Source organism: Phyllobates terribilis, unplaced genomic scaffold (genome assembly GCF_046119375.1).
Source record: "Phyllobates terribilis strain yellow unplaced genomic scaffold, ASM4611937v1 Scaffold_7__3_contigs__length_470593459, whole genome shotgun sequence".
Classification (NCBI taxonomy): Eukaryota; Metazoa; Chordata; class Amphibia; order Anura; family Dendrobatidae; genus Phyllobates; species Phyllobates terribilis.
This window is the reverse complement of record NW_027362767.1, coordinates 386,062,219-386,075,992: the sequence shown is the minus strand read 5'-3', so window position 1 is coordinate 386,075,992 and position 13,774 is coordinate 386,062,219. Positions and strand designations below refer to the sequence as shown.

Sequence of the window (13,774 nt, the reverse complement as noted above, 5' to 3'; positions counted from 1 at the left end):
TATCAGCGGCAGCTCTGCTTCCAGCTTAGGTTTGATACAGCAGAGCATTTTCTATGCTAAAGGTGTCTTAGCTGACTTTCCCCTAAAATACAGCGCCACACCTGTCTGCAGGTCATGTTTGGTATTGCAGCTGAGCCCGATTCACTTTAATTGAGCCAAGCTGCAAATACCCCGCACATCCCATGGACAGTGGTGATACTGTACTGATAGAAAGCAGACATGTTTTTCCGACCCGTTCTACAGGAGATTATTCGAGAGGCAGTGCTCTTCAAGAACGATCTTTTTGTATTTTTCATTTCCATCTTCTAAGCCTTTCTCTTTCTTTTTCAGGACCTTATAGTAGACCAGACCATTGAAAAGGTTTCATTCTGTGCACCGGACCGCAACTTTGACAAAGCCTTCTCTTACATATGTCGGGACGGAACTACCCGACGCTGGATCTGTCATTGCTTTATGGCTTTGAAAGATTCGGTGAGTTTATTATGTGGTGTTAAAGCTATATTTATTATATCAAAACCTATTAAAGAGAATGTGTAATCAGAAAATGACGTGTTGCTGAAACAGGTTTTTATGTTAAATGTATTTTTTCTATATCACTATATACAGGTGCTTCTCGGTAAATTAGAATATCATCAAAAAGTTAATTTATTTCAGTTCTTCAATACAAAAAGTGAAACTCATATATTATATAGAGTCATTACAGAGTGATCTATTTCAAGTGTTTATTTCTGTTAATGTTGATGATTATGGCTTACAGCCAATGAAAACACAAAAGTCATTATCTCAGTAAATTAGAATAATTAACAAAAAACATCTGCAAAGACTTCCTTTTAAAAAGGCATTTAAAAAGGTCCCTCAGTCTGTTTCAGTAGGCTCCACAATCATGGGGAAGACTGCTGACTTGACAGATGTCCAGAAGGCAGTCATTGACACACTCCACAAGGTCCCAGAGTTCCAATTTTCATTTGGAAATCAAGGTCCCAGAGTCTGGAGGAAGAGTGGAGAGGCCACAATCCAAGCTGCTGGAGGTCTAGTGTGAAGTCTCCACAATCAGTGATGGTTTGCGGGGCCATGTCATCTGCTGCTGTAGGTCCACTGTGTTTTATCAAGACCAAAGTCAGTGCAGCCGTCTACCAGGACATTTTAGAGCACTTCATGCTTCCCTCTGCCGACAAGCTTTTTGGAGATGGAAATGTCATTCTCCAGCAGGACTTGGCCCCTATCCACACTGCCAAAAGTAACAATACCTGGTTTACACACAACAGTATCACTGTGCTTGATTGGCAGCAAACTCGTCTGACCTTAACCCCATAGAGAATCTATTATAGAGAATCTATGGGGTATTGTCAAGAGGAAGATGATAGACCCCAGACCCAACAATGCAGACGAGCTGAAGGCTGCTATCAAAGCAACCTGGGCTTCCATAACACCTCAGCAGTGCCACAGGCTGATCCTCCATGCCACATTGCCACATTGATGCAGTAATTGATGCAAAAGGAGCCCGACCAAGTATTGAGGGCATTTACTGACCATACATTTCAGTAGGACAACATTTCGGATTTTAAAAACATTTTTCAAGCTGTTGTTATAAAGTATTCTAATTTACTGAGATTATGGCTTATAGCCAATGAAAACACAAAAGTCATTATCATCAATATTAACAGAAATAAACACTTGAAATAGATCACTCTGTTTGTAATGACTCTATATAATATAGGAGTTTCACTTTTTGTATTAAAGAACTGAAATAAATTAACTTTTTGATGATATTCTAATTTAGTGAGAAGCACTTGTATTATAAGGATATAGGAATATTGCTGTTTTCATACTGGCCATTAGGCCTTATACTAGGTTCATAAGTCTTGTTCTATACAGATTACTTTTCAGCAGACTCATTATCATCACAGACCAGATTAAAATGACTGATATCACCGTTGTAAACAGCACATTACACAGGATCCACCATTCACAATAGGTGATGTCACAGCTCACCTCCTCCTCCTCCTGTACAATGACTGATAACACTTCTATGTACAGTAGATAATACATGAGCCACTGTTCACAATAGAATATATCTATAATCTAGATATAGATATAATATAGATAGTAATATGAAAAAAAAAATCTAAATTTGTTAAGAAAAATACATTTTAACATAGAAACCAGATTTTAACTGTAGGACATTTTCTATGAACTGTTCTCTTTAATTTATACAATTGTTTATTCTAATTTTTTTTTTTTTTTTTTTGGGGGGGGGGGGGTAAAAACACTTTGTACCTTTTTTTAAAGGGGTTGTTTAAAATTAGAAATCATGCCACTTCGGTTTCATGTTGAAGCTGAGCTGCATTGAAGTGAATGGGGTCGAGCTACGATATCACACCCGCTGTGGACAAGTTTGAAAGAAAGCAGCCATGTTATTTCTGTAAAAAAGGAAATAAAAAATAGTAAAAATTTTGACTCTGTTTGAGTTTATGATTAAATTTTGGTGAAAGTTGAATCGCCCATTGGTGAATTTAAGAATTAGTAAAATTGCTCAAATTTGGGTTTAATGTATTGAAAGTGGCGGTGCAGTCACGGGGGCTTTTAAAGTATTATGCATACTGTGTATCTTATTCCCTGAACAATAGGGGGAGCGCCTAAGCCATGCAGTGGGCTGTGCATTTGCCGCCTGCCTTGAGCGGAAGCAGAAGCGAGAAAAGGAGTGCGGCGTCACTGCTTCCTTTGATGCCAGCCGTACCAGCTTTGCCCGGGAGGGATCATTCCGTGTCACATCAGGATCCCAACAAACTGAACGAGAAGATGCGATGAAGCAGGCGCAGGAGAAGAAGAAAGGTAAAATCTAGGAGAGGTATAAATAAGATGCTAGGGTGACCAAAGCAGACGGAGCTCGGCGGCTCATGATGACCTCTGTGTCTTCCAGCTGAAGCCGCTCAGCCCCAGCCCATCAATCCACCACCCATCCCGGTGCTGCCAGTCCAGCCGGAGTGTTCTTCTCCGCTACAAGGACAGTCGGCTCCGGCGGAGAAGGGGGATACTGGTGGGCAGCACGCAATCCCCCGCAGGCACGCTCCCTTGGAACAGCTTGTCAGACAGGGATCTTTCCGAGGGTTCCCCGCTCTGAGCCAGAAGAACTCGCCTTTCAAGAGACAGTTATCACTGAGGCTGAACGAGCTGCCGTCCACCTTACAACGCAAAACCAACTTCCAGGACAAAAGCCAAGGTGAGAAATACAGATCTGATACTGTCATAGGGCAGGGAATCATTCAATATTCATCTGCATGTATTCCAGGTGTCTGTGCACACCAGTCCTCCGCCCTCACTAAACTGCGCAAAGAAGGGAACCTGTGAGCTGATTCATGCAGCATGGTGGAGGACGAGGTGACTAGGATGGCTGATCAGAGGCAGGTCCCTGCCGGCCTTTTTCACTTTGCTACCCTAACCTGTGGGGTCTCTTCCTATTTGTGTGCATAGAGCGAAACCTGTTGGTCTACGGGAGAAGCCGCCGGGGACAAGCCTTGTGACCAGTCATCCTAGTCACAGTCTTAAAGTATGTTTCCTTCATGTCTTACAGGGGTTTTCCCGTGAACAAAAGTTGATTTTAATCAATAGTTCTTGGAATAATACTAACTTCCACAATTGGATGTGTTTAAATAAAATGTTCCTGTGCTGAGATAATCTTATAAATGTGCCCCTGCTGTGTACTGTGTAATGGCTGTGTCTGACCGTACAGGAACATGGTCTGATCATACCACATCTCCTGGGTGGGGAGGGGGTGAGGGGAGATTATACAGACATTACAGCACGGGATCACAAACAAATGATTCTTTCTTTTTGTGTGAGGTAAAACGTTTCACGGTCTGTTTTTAAAAAATGCTTTACTTCAAAGAATCAGCTGTGACCCCCTGCTGTAATGTCTGTATACTCCTTGTTTCCTCCCCTGCCCAGGAGATGTGGTATGATCAGACCATGTTCCTGTACGGTCAGACACAGCCATTACACAGTACACAGCAGGGGCACATTTATAAGATTATCTCAGCACAGGAACATTTTATTTAAACACATCCAATTGTGGAAATTATTATTATTCCAAGATCTATTGATTAAAATCAACTTTTGTTCGAGGGAAATCCCTTTAAGTGACGGTGACGAACGACAGCATGAATTAGGTGACCGCGTTGGATTCCATGCACCACAATCATTAGCGACACCCGATTGACCGGTCGATTTATAATGGGGTCAAAGTGTCTGTTTTTTTTTTTACGGGAAAAATAGCGCTACACTAAAAGCTATCCTACCCCGATATTCGCTGGGGAACGTCTATGAGAATATTGGACATTACTTAGAAGCATAAATGGGCTCTCCAGACTTAGAAGAAAGGTCTTGCTTTTTGTTGCATAAACTGGGCCTCTCCGGCTCTTTGGAGAGGTCATCAATATCAGATCAGTTGGAGTCCGACACCCGGTGTCCACACCAATTTGCTGGAGTCGAGGAGACCGGAAAAACACAATGTACAGAGCCAAAACAACACAACACGGCTCAGATCACAGTCACTTCAATGGGAGCTGATCTGCAGTACATGAGAACGTCCACTAGTTGGCGTAGAGAGCTGAGGTTTTCCTGCTCCCTAAGCTGTGAACTCCAGGTATTAGCTGAATGGTGGAGATGCCAGATTTGGACCCCTACCGATCTGATGTTAATAATCCAGATGAAACCCATGGATGAGAGTGATGCTGTTTCTATACCTAAAATAATAATCTTCTTATTTTAAAACTTGAGCAACCCCTTTATTAACCTTTAAAAGTATATATCTGTGAAAGTGGAGATGTCGCCGCAGTGGCATTGTTTGATGTCATTGTCTATAAGCTCTTCGATGACCCTTATAGAATATTTTGATTTCAGCAAATAGATTTTATCCTTTGTGTTTCAGTTTGCTAATGGGTTTTAAGATCTCAGCTTGCGATCATCCAATAAGAACATTCACCGTTCACTTCCTGTGGATAATAGATCCGTGCTCGTCATATGATGGACACACGGGTACAGTTATCGGATTCCTGTCTCCAGACCGTGCACCTGTGTGTCCTTCACATAGCCAGGATTGATTTATATCTTCTAGAGCAGCAAGCAGAGATCTTAAAACCTGCAAGGATTTGATTCAGGAAATATATTAGATAATTGTTATATTTTTCATCACACATTGAAGGTTTATTTGCTGGAACCAGAATTGTCAGGAGCCATCAGCACAGGTATAGTGATCTCCATTTCTCTTCCCTCAGTCCCAGAGATGGATCCAGCAGGACCTCCGGATCCAGATGGAATTACCGATCTATGCAACCAAATCAATAACTCCTTCACTAACAAACCACCAGAAGACCCCTTTATCAATGGAAACGGAACAATGACCCCTCCTAATGTGGCAGCACGGCAGACAGCACAAAGTGAGTAACCAGGACAAGAGACCAGAGACTCCGACATTTGCTCTTTATTTCAGCCAGACTCGCATTAAGGACTGCACATCTAGGAGTTTAGGGTAGAACCATCAACTTAAGGCCAGACCAAGATGGAAGCTGAGATTGGTCAAGGGCCAATTTGTTTCCATAAAGGGACTCTTCATCATCTGTCCAACCACCAGTTAGGACATGTCAAGTTTCTAGATGTCACAGTTGTACAGCACAACAGATTTCATATTAAACCCTAGTTTTACGGTCTGCATATGGTCCATGGGTCTCCTGACCCGAACTTACAGCCTCATATTAATATGAGGCTGTAAGTTCTGGTCAGGAGACCTGCAGTCCGTATACTGCCAATGAAATGCATCCTTTTGAATCCAGCCTAACATACCTCTCATTTTGTCCATTTCTGTCTAGACCTCCCTGGATGGACAGATCAAGCCATGACCACCACAGCCCCCTCTAACTTCCAGATGGGTCATCGCCGAACCCCATCTGAGGCCGAGCGTTGGCTGGAAGAGGTTGCAAAAGCCGCCAGAGCCCAACAACAACAGCAGCAACAGCAACAGCAGCAACTAGAGCCCATGCCTCAACCCATGGTGGCTGTGCCCATGGCAGTACCATCTGCTGTGCAGGCATATCCTGTCTCGTATGACGCCACCCCTGCACCTGTTGGCATGTTTATTGCTCCTCACATGCAGTCAGCCTATGTACCAGTAGGTAGTTATACTCCATCTATGGCAAATAGCATGTCATACCCTGCTCCAAGTGTGCCAGTGGTGGGTATTACTCCATCTCAGATGGTGGCCAATGTTTTCTGCTCGGCCACCCAAGTGCCATCATCCAACCTGGCAAATAAATCCAACCCTTTCCCACAGAACATACTGCACTCTTCAACCACAAGTGTCCAGAATCCTGCCCCATCAGGACCAAAGTCAAATGGCACTGCCAATGGCACATGGCCCCCAGATCCCAGCCAGCTGAGATTGGCCTCCACGGCCCCGGAAGTGGACCAGTTTGAAGCTCAGTGGGCAGCACTTGAATCCAAGTCTCAGCAACGTATGGCCAACCCTTTCTCCAATGAACTTCAGAAAACTTTCCAGATAGAATTGTAGCCAAGATGCCACCCTGTCTATAAAAACTCTGTTCAGGATCTACTGCCAGTTCAGGACCGGCTAGTAGGACATGCCAACTTCACCGTTCAGCAAACCTGTGTCTACAAAGACTCCAGATGTCAGTCAGTGGGTGGGGGTGGGTATAACTGGAGATCATCAGATCAACGAGACGACATCCGCATTAGTGGATGGGATAGATAAGGGCTTCCCAATGATCACTGGGGCCGAGCATTGCCAAACCCGATGACCGAATGTGTCAAAAAAAATCCTGAAAGATCTTGGTTTATGGGAAATAATGTATGATGGGGACACGAATGTAGGAAGCATGAGCGTTTTAAGTGTCTGTAATTGCAGAAGGGTTAGGTAGATGCAGAGGAGGTATGAGGTAAGTGATAGGGAGGTGCTGGGGTGGGATATATCGGAGGTGCGGATGTCTCGCCTTATTGCAAAGGCGAGGGCCCTGTTTCGCTGTCCATGTGGTGCTATTTGGGTTGCTGTATCCAGGGTATCTTGTTTTATTATTTATTTGTATATATTGTCGGTCTCTTCTAAGTTATTCATTTATATGGCCATGCTGCCTCCTGCCTGAATAGCATGGCAGAGCTGTGACGAATATGGAAGATCGGCCATAGACACAAACCTATTGGGGGTATTCCATCCATGCCAAATAAAGATATGTTGCTTGAAAGTGGGGGATCAGAAGAATGGGGAATTTTTATCTCCCAATGGGGCACTTTTATGTGGATGCGACAGGTTGGACATCTAAATCTCCACTCCATCCATGAGTCTACCGGAAACGGCGAGTGCAGCCCTATCAGGAGTGAATGGAGCACAGGTCGAGCATGCTCCAAAGGGATAAAAGTTCCTCATTCTGCCAATCTGTGTTGGTACCAGTGGTTTTTTGGTCGGCTGATCAGCAAGTGGTCCGCTCCCTGCAATTATCCCAGGGACTGTTGGCAAAAATGCACAGATATCTTGCCTGGATCAATACACAAAGACGTCCATGGCACCAACATAAATGGCGCAAATGTTTTAATTCATCTTGGCATTCCCTCCCCAAAGCTGCAAAGCATCTCGAAAATCTTAAAACTTTCTCTCTGCGTCTATGGCCGGCTTTATAACCTCCATATTGGTTCTGACCACTCCATGGCCTCTACTTTGCACCGGGGACGGCAGCTTCGCTGTTTCATCTCATTTATTTGTGCCAAATTGTAATCCATGTCAGGTTTCTTCTGTCACACGTGACCAAACCATCGTTCACGGTGAAGACGGTTACATTTCAAATTTTAGAACCATTTACGTTTTATGTTATTGTTTTTTTTTCTTTTTGTAGCTTTGTTTTTATTTTTTACATATTTTTTTTATCAATGTAACTTAAATGCCAAATGTATTCCATATTTAATATATATTTTCTTAGTTCTGTTGCATCTGTTAAAGTTATCTTTCCAATATATAAAGTGACCAAATACCCTGGACAAGTCGCTTCACGGTCCAGTACTTTACAAGTGCTTTGTGGGTTTTTCCACCCTTGGTGTCTTCCACGGATCGGTATAGGGAATATGGGCTGTGTGTGTGTATATGTATATGTATATATGTGTATATATGTATGTGTACACATACATACACACTTACACACACAATATTATAATCAGAGATTCGAAGGAAGTGGTTGATGGTGGAAAAACTTGTACAAACTATCCATTTACAGATTTTAAGGGGGTTGTACAGGATTAGAAAAACATGGCTGATTTTCTCCAGAAACTAAGCCACACCTGATCTGGGGTTGTCCACAATATTGTAAAGACATTCCATTAAAGTAGATGGGGCTGACCTGCAATGCTGCACACCACCTGTAAAAAGGTGAGGCGCTGTTTTTGAAAGAAATCTTTTAATTTTGGTCAACCTCATTCAAAGAAATCTTAAATGAAGGAAGGGAGCCCTGGGTGCCCTATACTATATGCCATGTAGCATAAGACCAACCCAACCACCAGACGTAGATCTCTTATCAGCATCTCGTAACCACAGAGACAGCAGTTATTAGCTCCGTCTATCAGTTCCTTAAAGAGATTGATCATAGACACCATCAAAAAATATTCAATAGACCATCCCCCTGCTTCACCAATGAGGGATCACAATAGTTTGGTCATCTTTCCGCACGTTTTGCTACAGGCTCCATTTTCTCACAAATGTTTGCGCAGGAGATCTGATGCTGGAGGACAGTCGGGATTGGATTGTTGGCCGGTTCTGCAGAGTAGGCTGATATTAATCTGCTATGGTGTTGGTTAATCTCCTAATCTGTATGAGGAATATTCTGCCTAAATTTTGGAAGTCCTAGACTATGAACTATGAATGTCTTACATGTACAATCTGTGCCTATGCAGGGGACCACTGTAAAAAAAAATATATTAAGAACAGAATTTTTTTTACAAAATTACAATGAAAGGGTTATCTCAAATCAGCAATTTGCTGATCACTGTGACCCCCATTAATCCTGGCATGTCCCGTTACGACGGAGTGGTGGCCGCACTCACATTGTCTGAGACAGCTGGAGATAGCCGAGTGCTGTACTGAGCCAACGCGGCATCTCAGAGCCGCATTCTCGAGACCAGTGGTGGACTCAGCAGTTATCCCCCCAGTGATCACCAAATTATCACCTATCCCGAGAATAAGTTGGGAATAACCCTCTGAGTCATATTGACATCAGTATGACGAATACTTACACATTCATTACAGATTTCATAAGGGATCACCCCAAGGCCGGTTTCACACTGCCTCGATGTCCGGATCGGCCACCAGTCTCCTGACCTGAACTCGACAGCCTCATATACACCTACATATTTATTGAGTTTGGGTCAGGAGACCCCCTGCCAATATGGACATCAAGGTCCATGCTCAGACAGTGAATGTCAGATGTGTGAAACTGGTTTTCGTTTCTTACTACCAGGCAAAAGAGTGATTAGAAAAACTTTGAAGGGAGTGTTTCAGCCCAAATTGAGTGTATAAACTAAGCACATAGCCATGTGGGAGATAAAGCCCCCTAAAAATCACACCTTTATGGTTATAATCGGTGCCTCTATTCTGAAGAAATTGAAGTTTAATCAAGCATGCTAATTAGGGTGCACCCTGGGTGTAGCCAAGAGGTTCAGTGCATCGCTCCACCCACTGGGTTTGCATGTCCCCTCCTCCTTCACTTGTGATTTGTAGAGAAAGCTCAGGCAAGCCAGTGCAGTTCATAACCAGTGAGGGAGGCGGGGATATGCAAAACCAGTGGGTGGAGTGATTTATCCACACCCAGGGTGCACTGAGCTCCCTAATTGGCATGTTTAGTTAAACTTCAGTTTCTGCAGAACGGGGGGCAGCAATTATATCATTATCAATTCTATTTGTATAGGGGCTGTATCTCCTATAAGGCTATGTGCTTGGTTTTTATTATCAGTTTGGGCTGATAGACTCCCTTTAAGAACTACAAAAAAAAAACGTAGCTCTTCGAGTAGAGTCTGAACTAATACTAGAGGAGGTGGGAAGTAGTAAAAAGGAGCGTCCTTCATAAGTATTGGAGTCTAACAAGTTTGTTCATGCACAAAGGCAGATTATTAAAGATGTATGAAAATCGCTGATCGATCGCCATGCCAGATAGTCCAGTGGAACATTACTATTGCTTCATCGCCATCTGCTGATCACAGAGTGTATTTGCATTCAATGTCTGTATGTATATATTATCTGCTGTATATGTGTCTGGCGGAGATCATTGGTCCGTTTCCTGCTATTCCCGAGGACAGAGTTTACAATTATATCTACTGTTCTGTAAGCTTGAGGGAGGAAAAAAATATAAGTGAGACATATTATAAAAAAATTGTCAATTTTATTGTATTCTCAACGCCAGGGAAATTGTGACCCCCCCCCTCACCCCTAAAACAGATTAACCGCCATATATATCTATAGACTATAACCATATATAATGTGTATATAAACATCTATGTACATATTCAGGAGAATTGACTCAGGTGTCTGTTTAAAAGTGTAAATTTACCTTCATGATAGATTATTATACTCCGATCATGTGTGTACGAATGTATAAAATCCTCATTTACATTATATCCCAGGCGCCTAAGTATAAGAGAATGTATTTACATGCTGGATGTATTCAGGTATCACAAATGGAGTCGCAGCATAGATGCCAACGTTTCTGGGGACATATAAAGGGGTTGTCCCTGTTCAGAAAAGTTTTTCCTATAAGCTCCATTAGCAAATTAATTTTTTTTTTTAAAAAAAAAGTGCTTTATTCACCCTTCTCGGGTCCAATTCTAAGTTTCCACCTCTGCTCCTGGTGTCTGGCTGCAGTACTGTCGACAATAACAATCTGTGAGCTCAGAGGCTCTGAGCGGCTTGTGCCATCTGCATAGACCGAGTGTCTGATCTCATTGCTTGGCTGCAGTGCTATCGACGTGATGTCAGCACTGCAGACAATAACAGGCACCAGGAGCAGCGGCGGAGACTCTGTGCTGGACCCGGGGAGCATGAGTAAGGCACATTTTTAATTTTTTTATTACTAATGGAGATAATAAGAAAAATTTTTAAAAAGAGGACAACTCCTTTAAGCCGTGTCCATGCCTCTCGTCTGCCCACTTTTGGCACAGGACTCCTGGGAATTCCAAGACAGATAGCAACTATGCCTCAGTCTGGCAAATATCTACAATTTTTTGTCTATATTTTCAGGCAACCATTTTAAAGAGGAGGACACAATATTGATACACAATGCTTAGGATAGGTCATTGTCAGATACACACGTTGTCAAAATTGTTGGTACCCCTCGTTTAATGAAAGAAAAACCTGCAATGGTCACAGAAATAACTTGAATCTGACAAAAGTAATAATAAATTTAAAAATCTATGAAAATGAACAAATGAAAATCAGACATTGCTTTTCCACCCTGCTTCCATAGAATTAAAAAAAAAATACTTATGAAATAGGCCTGGACAGAAATGATGGTACCCCTGAAAATAATGTGACAAAAGGGACATGTTAAATTAAGTTGTGTCCACTAATTAGCATCACAGGTTTCTACAATCTTGTAATCAGTCAGTGGGCCTGTATATAGGGCTACAGATACTCACTGTGCTGTTAGGTGAGATGGTGTGTACCACACTCAACATGGACCACAGGAAGCAAAGTAAAGAGTTGTCTCAGGAGATTAGAAAGAAAATTATAGACAAGCATGTTAAAGGTAAAGGTTATAAGACCATCTCCAAGCAGCTTAATGTCCCTGTGACTACAGTTGCACATATTATTCAGAAATTTAAGATCCATGGGACTGTAGCCAACCTCCGTGGACGTGGCCGCAGGAGGAAAATTGATGACAAATCAAAGAGAAGGATAATACGAATGGTAACAAAAGAGCCCAGGATAACTTCTAAACAGATTAAAGGTGAACTTCAAGCTCAAGCAACATCATTGTCAGATTGCACCATCCGTCATTGTTTTATCCAAAGTGAACTTCATGGGAGACGACCAAGGAGAACACCATTGTTGAAAAAAATTGATAAAAAATCCAGACTGGAATTTGGCAAACTACATGTTGACAAGCCACAAATCTTCTGGGAGAATGTCCTATGGACAGATAAGACAAAAATGGATGTTTTTGGCAAGACACATCTGCTCTATGTTCACAGACGGAAAAATGAAGCATATCAAGAAAAGAACACTGTCCCCACTGTGAAACATGGTGGAGGCTCTGTTATGTTCTGGGGCTGCTTTGCGACATCTGGCACAGGGTGTCTTGAATCTGTGCAGGGTACAATGAAATCTCAAGACTATCAAGGGATTCTAGAGAAAATTGTGCTGCCCAGTGTCAGAAAGCTTGGTCTCAGTCGCAGGTCATGGGTCTTGCAAGAGGATAATGACCCAAAACACACAGCTAAAAACACCCAAGAAAATGGCTAAGAGGAAAACATTGGACTATTCTGGAGTGGCCTTCCATGAGCCCTGACCTAAATCCTATTGAGCATCTTTGGAAAGAGCTGAAACATGGCGTCTGGAAAAGGCAACCTTCACACACGAGACAACTGGAGCAGTTTACTCATGAGGAGTGGGCCAAAATACCTGTCGAGAGGTGCAGAAGTCTCATTGACAGTTACAGGAATCGTTTGATTGCAGTGATTGCCTCAAAAGGTTGTTCATGAAATATTAAGTTAAGAGTACCATCATTTCTGTCCAGGCCGATTTCATGAGTTTAATTTTTTTTTAAATTCTGTGGAAGCAGAAAAGCAATGTCTGACTTTCATTTATTAATTTTCATAGATTTTTAATTTATTATTTTGCCAGATTCAAGTTATTTCTGTGACCATTGTGGGTTTTTCTTTCATTAAACGAGGGGTACCAACAATTTTGACCACGTGTGTATGTGAGGTCCCGACAGCTGGCAACCCCTCCCCCGGTAGTTCGCTGCCTCTGCACCCGAGTCCAGCAAACCTCCTCCGACCTGCTGGCGCATTGCAGTGTGATGAGTGCATGTCGCCACGCCGGACCTATTAATCAGAAGAAGCGCTGGGGATGCCGGGAGGTAAGAGGAGGTCCACAGGGCTCTGAGTGGACTATTGATGTGGTCACTGGACTAGAGTCCTGAAAAACTTTTTTTGCTCCACTCTACCACTGATCAGTTGCTTGAAGGTGCTGTGGTGCTCTGATGAGCACTGCGACCCTTCTGTTGTTTACCCAGCACAGCGCCATATACAGTCTCGTGGCCATAGCTGGTATTACAACTTGGTCCTATCAACTGCAAAAAAATCCATGGCTGTGATTGGTAAATAATGACAAGGCCACAGGGCACCAAGGAAACTTTATCAAATTGTTGGGGGGGCACCCAGACCGACCAGCTAATTCTAAGAAAACTTAATCAATAGTAAAGTCCTGGAGAATCTTTTTTTTTTTAAATCAGTTACATATACAATATAATTTATAGAATTGGGCCTCAACTCAATCAACTCATAAAATATAGCCAAAGTCATCAACGAGTCCTTCAACCACCCCAAGTGATCAACTTTTGTGAAGCACAGGTTTTGTAAAGCAACTCCCATAAAAGAGCCTCTGCCAGTGAGCAACTACCATTCTTGAGCTTCTCCGGAGACTGTCTTACAGAAGGATAAGTGGGTACATTGACGACGTATGTGGCTGTAGAGGTGAGGTAGCCGTTACACCGGGGGGCCTGGTGGTTAA

General features: G+C 42.7%; 1 protein-coding gene across 1 annotated transcript in view; it reads left to right on the top strand.

The window, feature by feature from the left end:
* NUMBL (NUMB like endocytic adaptor protein) overlaps nucleotides 1–11,376 on the top strand; it is a 90,533-nt gene extending 79,157 nt beyond the window's left edge. The window contains exons 6-10 of the mRNA XM_073641487.1: nucleotides 331–471; nucleotides 2,628–2,832; nucleotides 2,921–3,220; nucleotides 5,274–5,435; nucleotides 5,865–11,376. Of these exons, the coding sequence (XP_073497588.1) occupies nucleotides 331–471; nucleotides 2,628–2,832; nucleotides 2,921–3,220; nucleotides 5,274–5,435; nucleotides 5,865–6,562 (1,506 nt within the window). The 3' untranslated portion in view covers nucleotides 6,563–11,376. The remainder of the gene's footprint in view (nucleotides 1–330; nucleotides 472–2,627; nucleotides 2,833–2,920; nucleotides 3,221–5,273; nucleotides 5,436–5,864) is intronic.
* The last annotated feature ends 2,398 nt before the right edge of the window (nucleotides 11,377–13,774 follow it).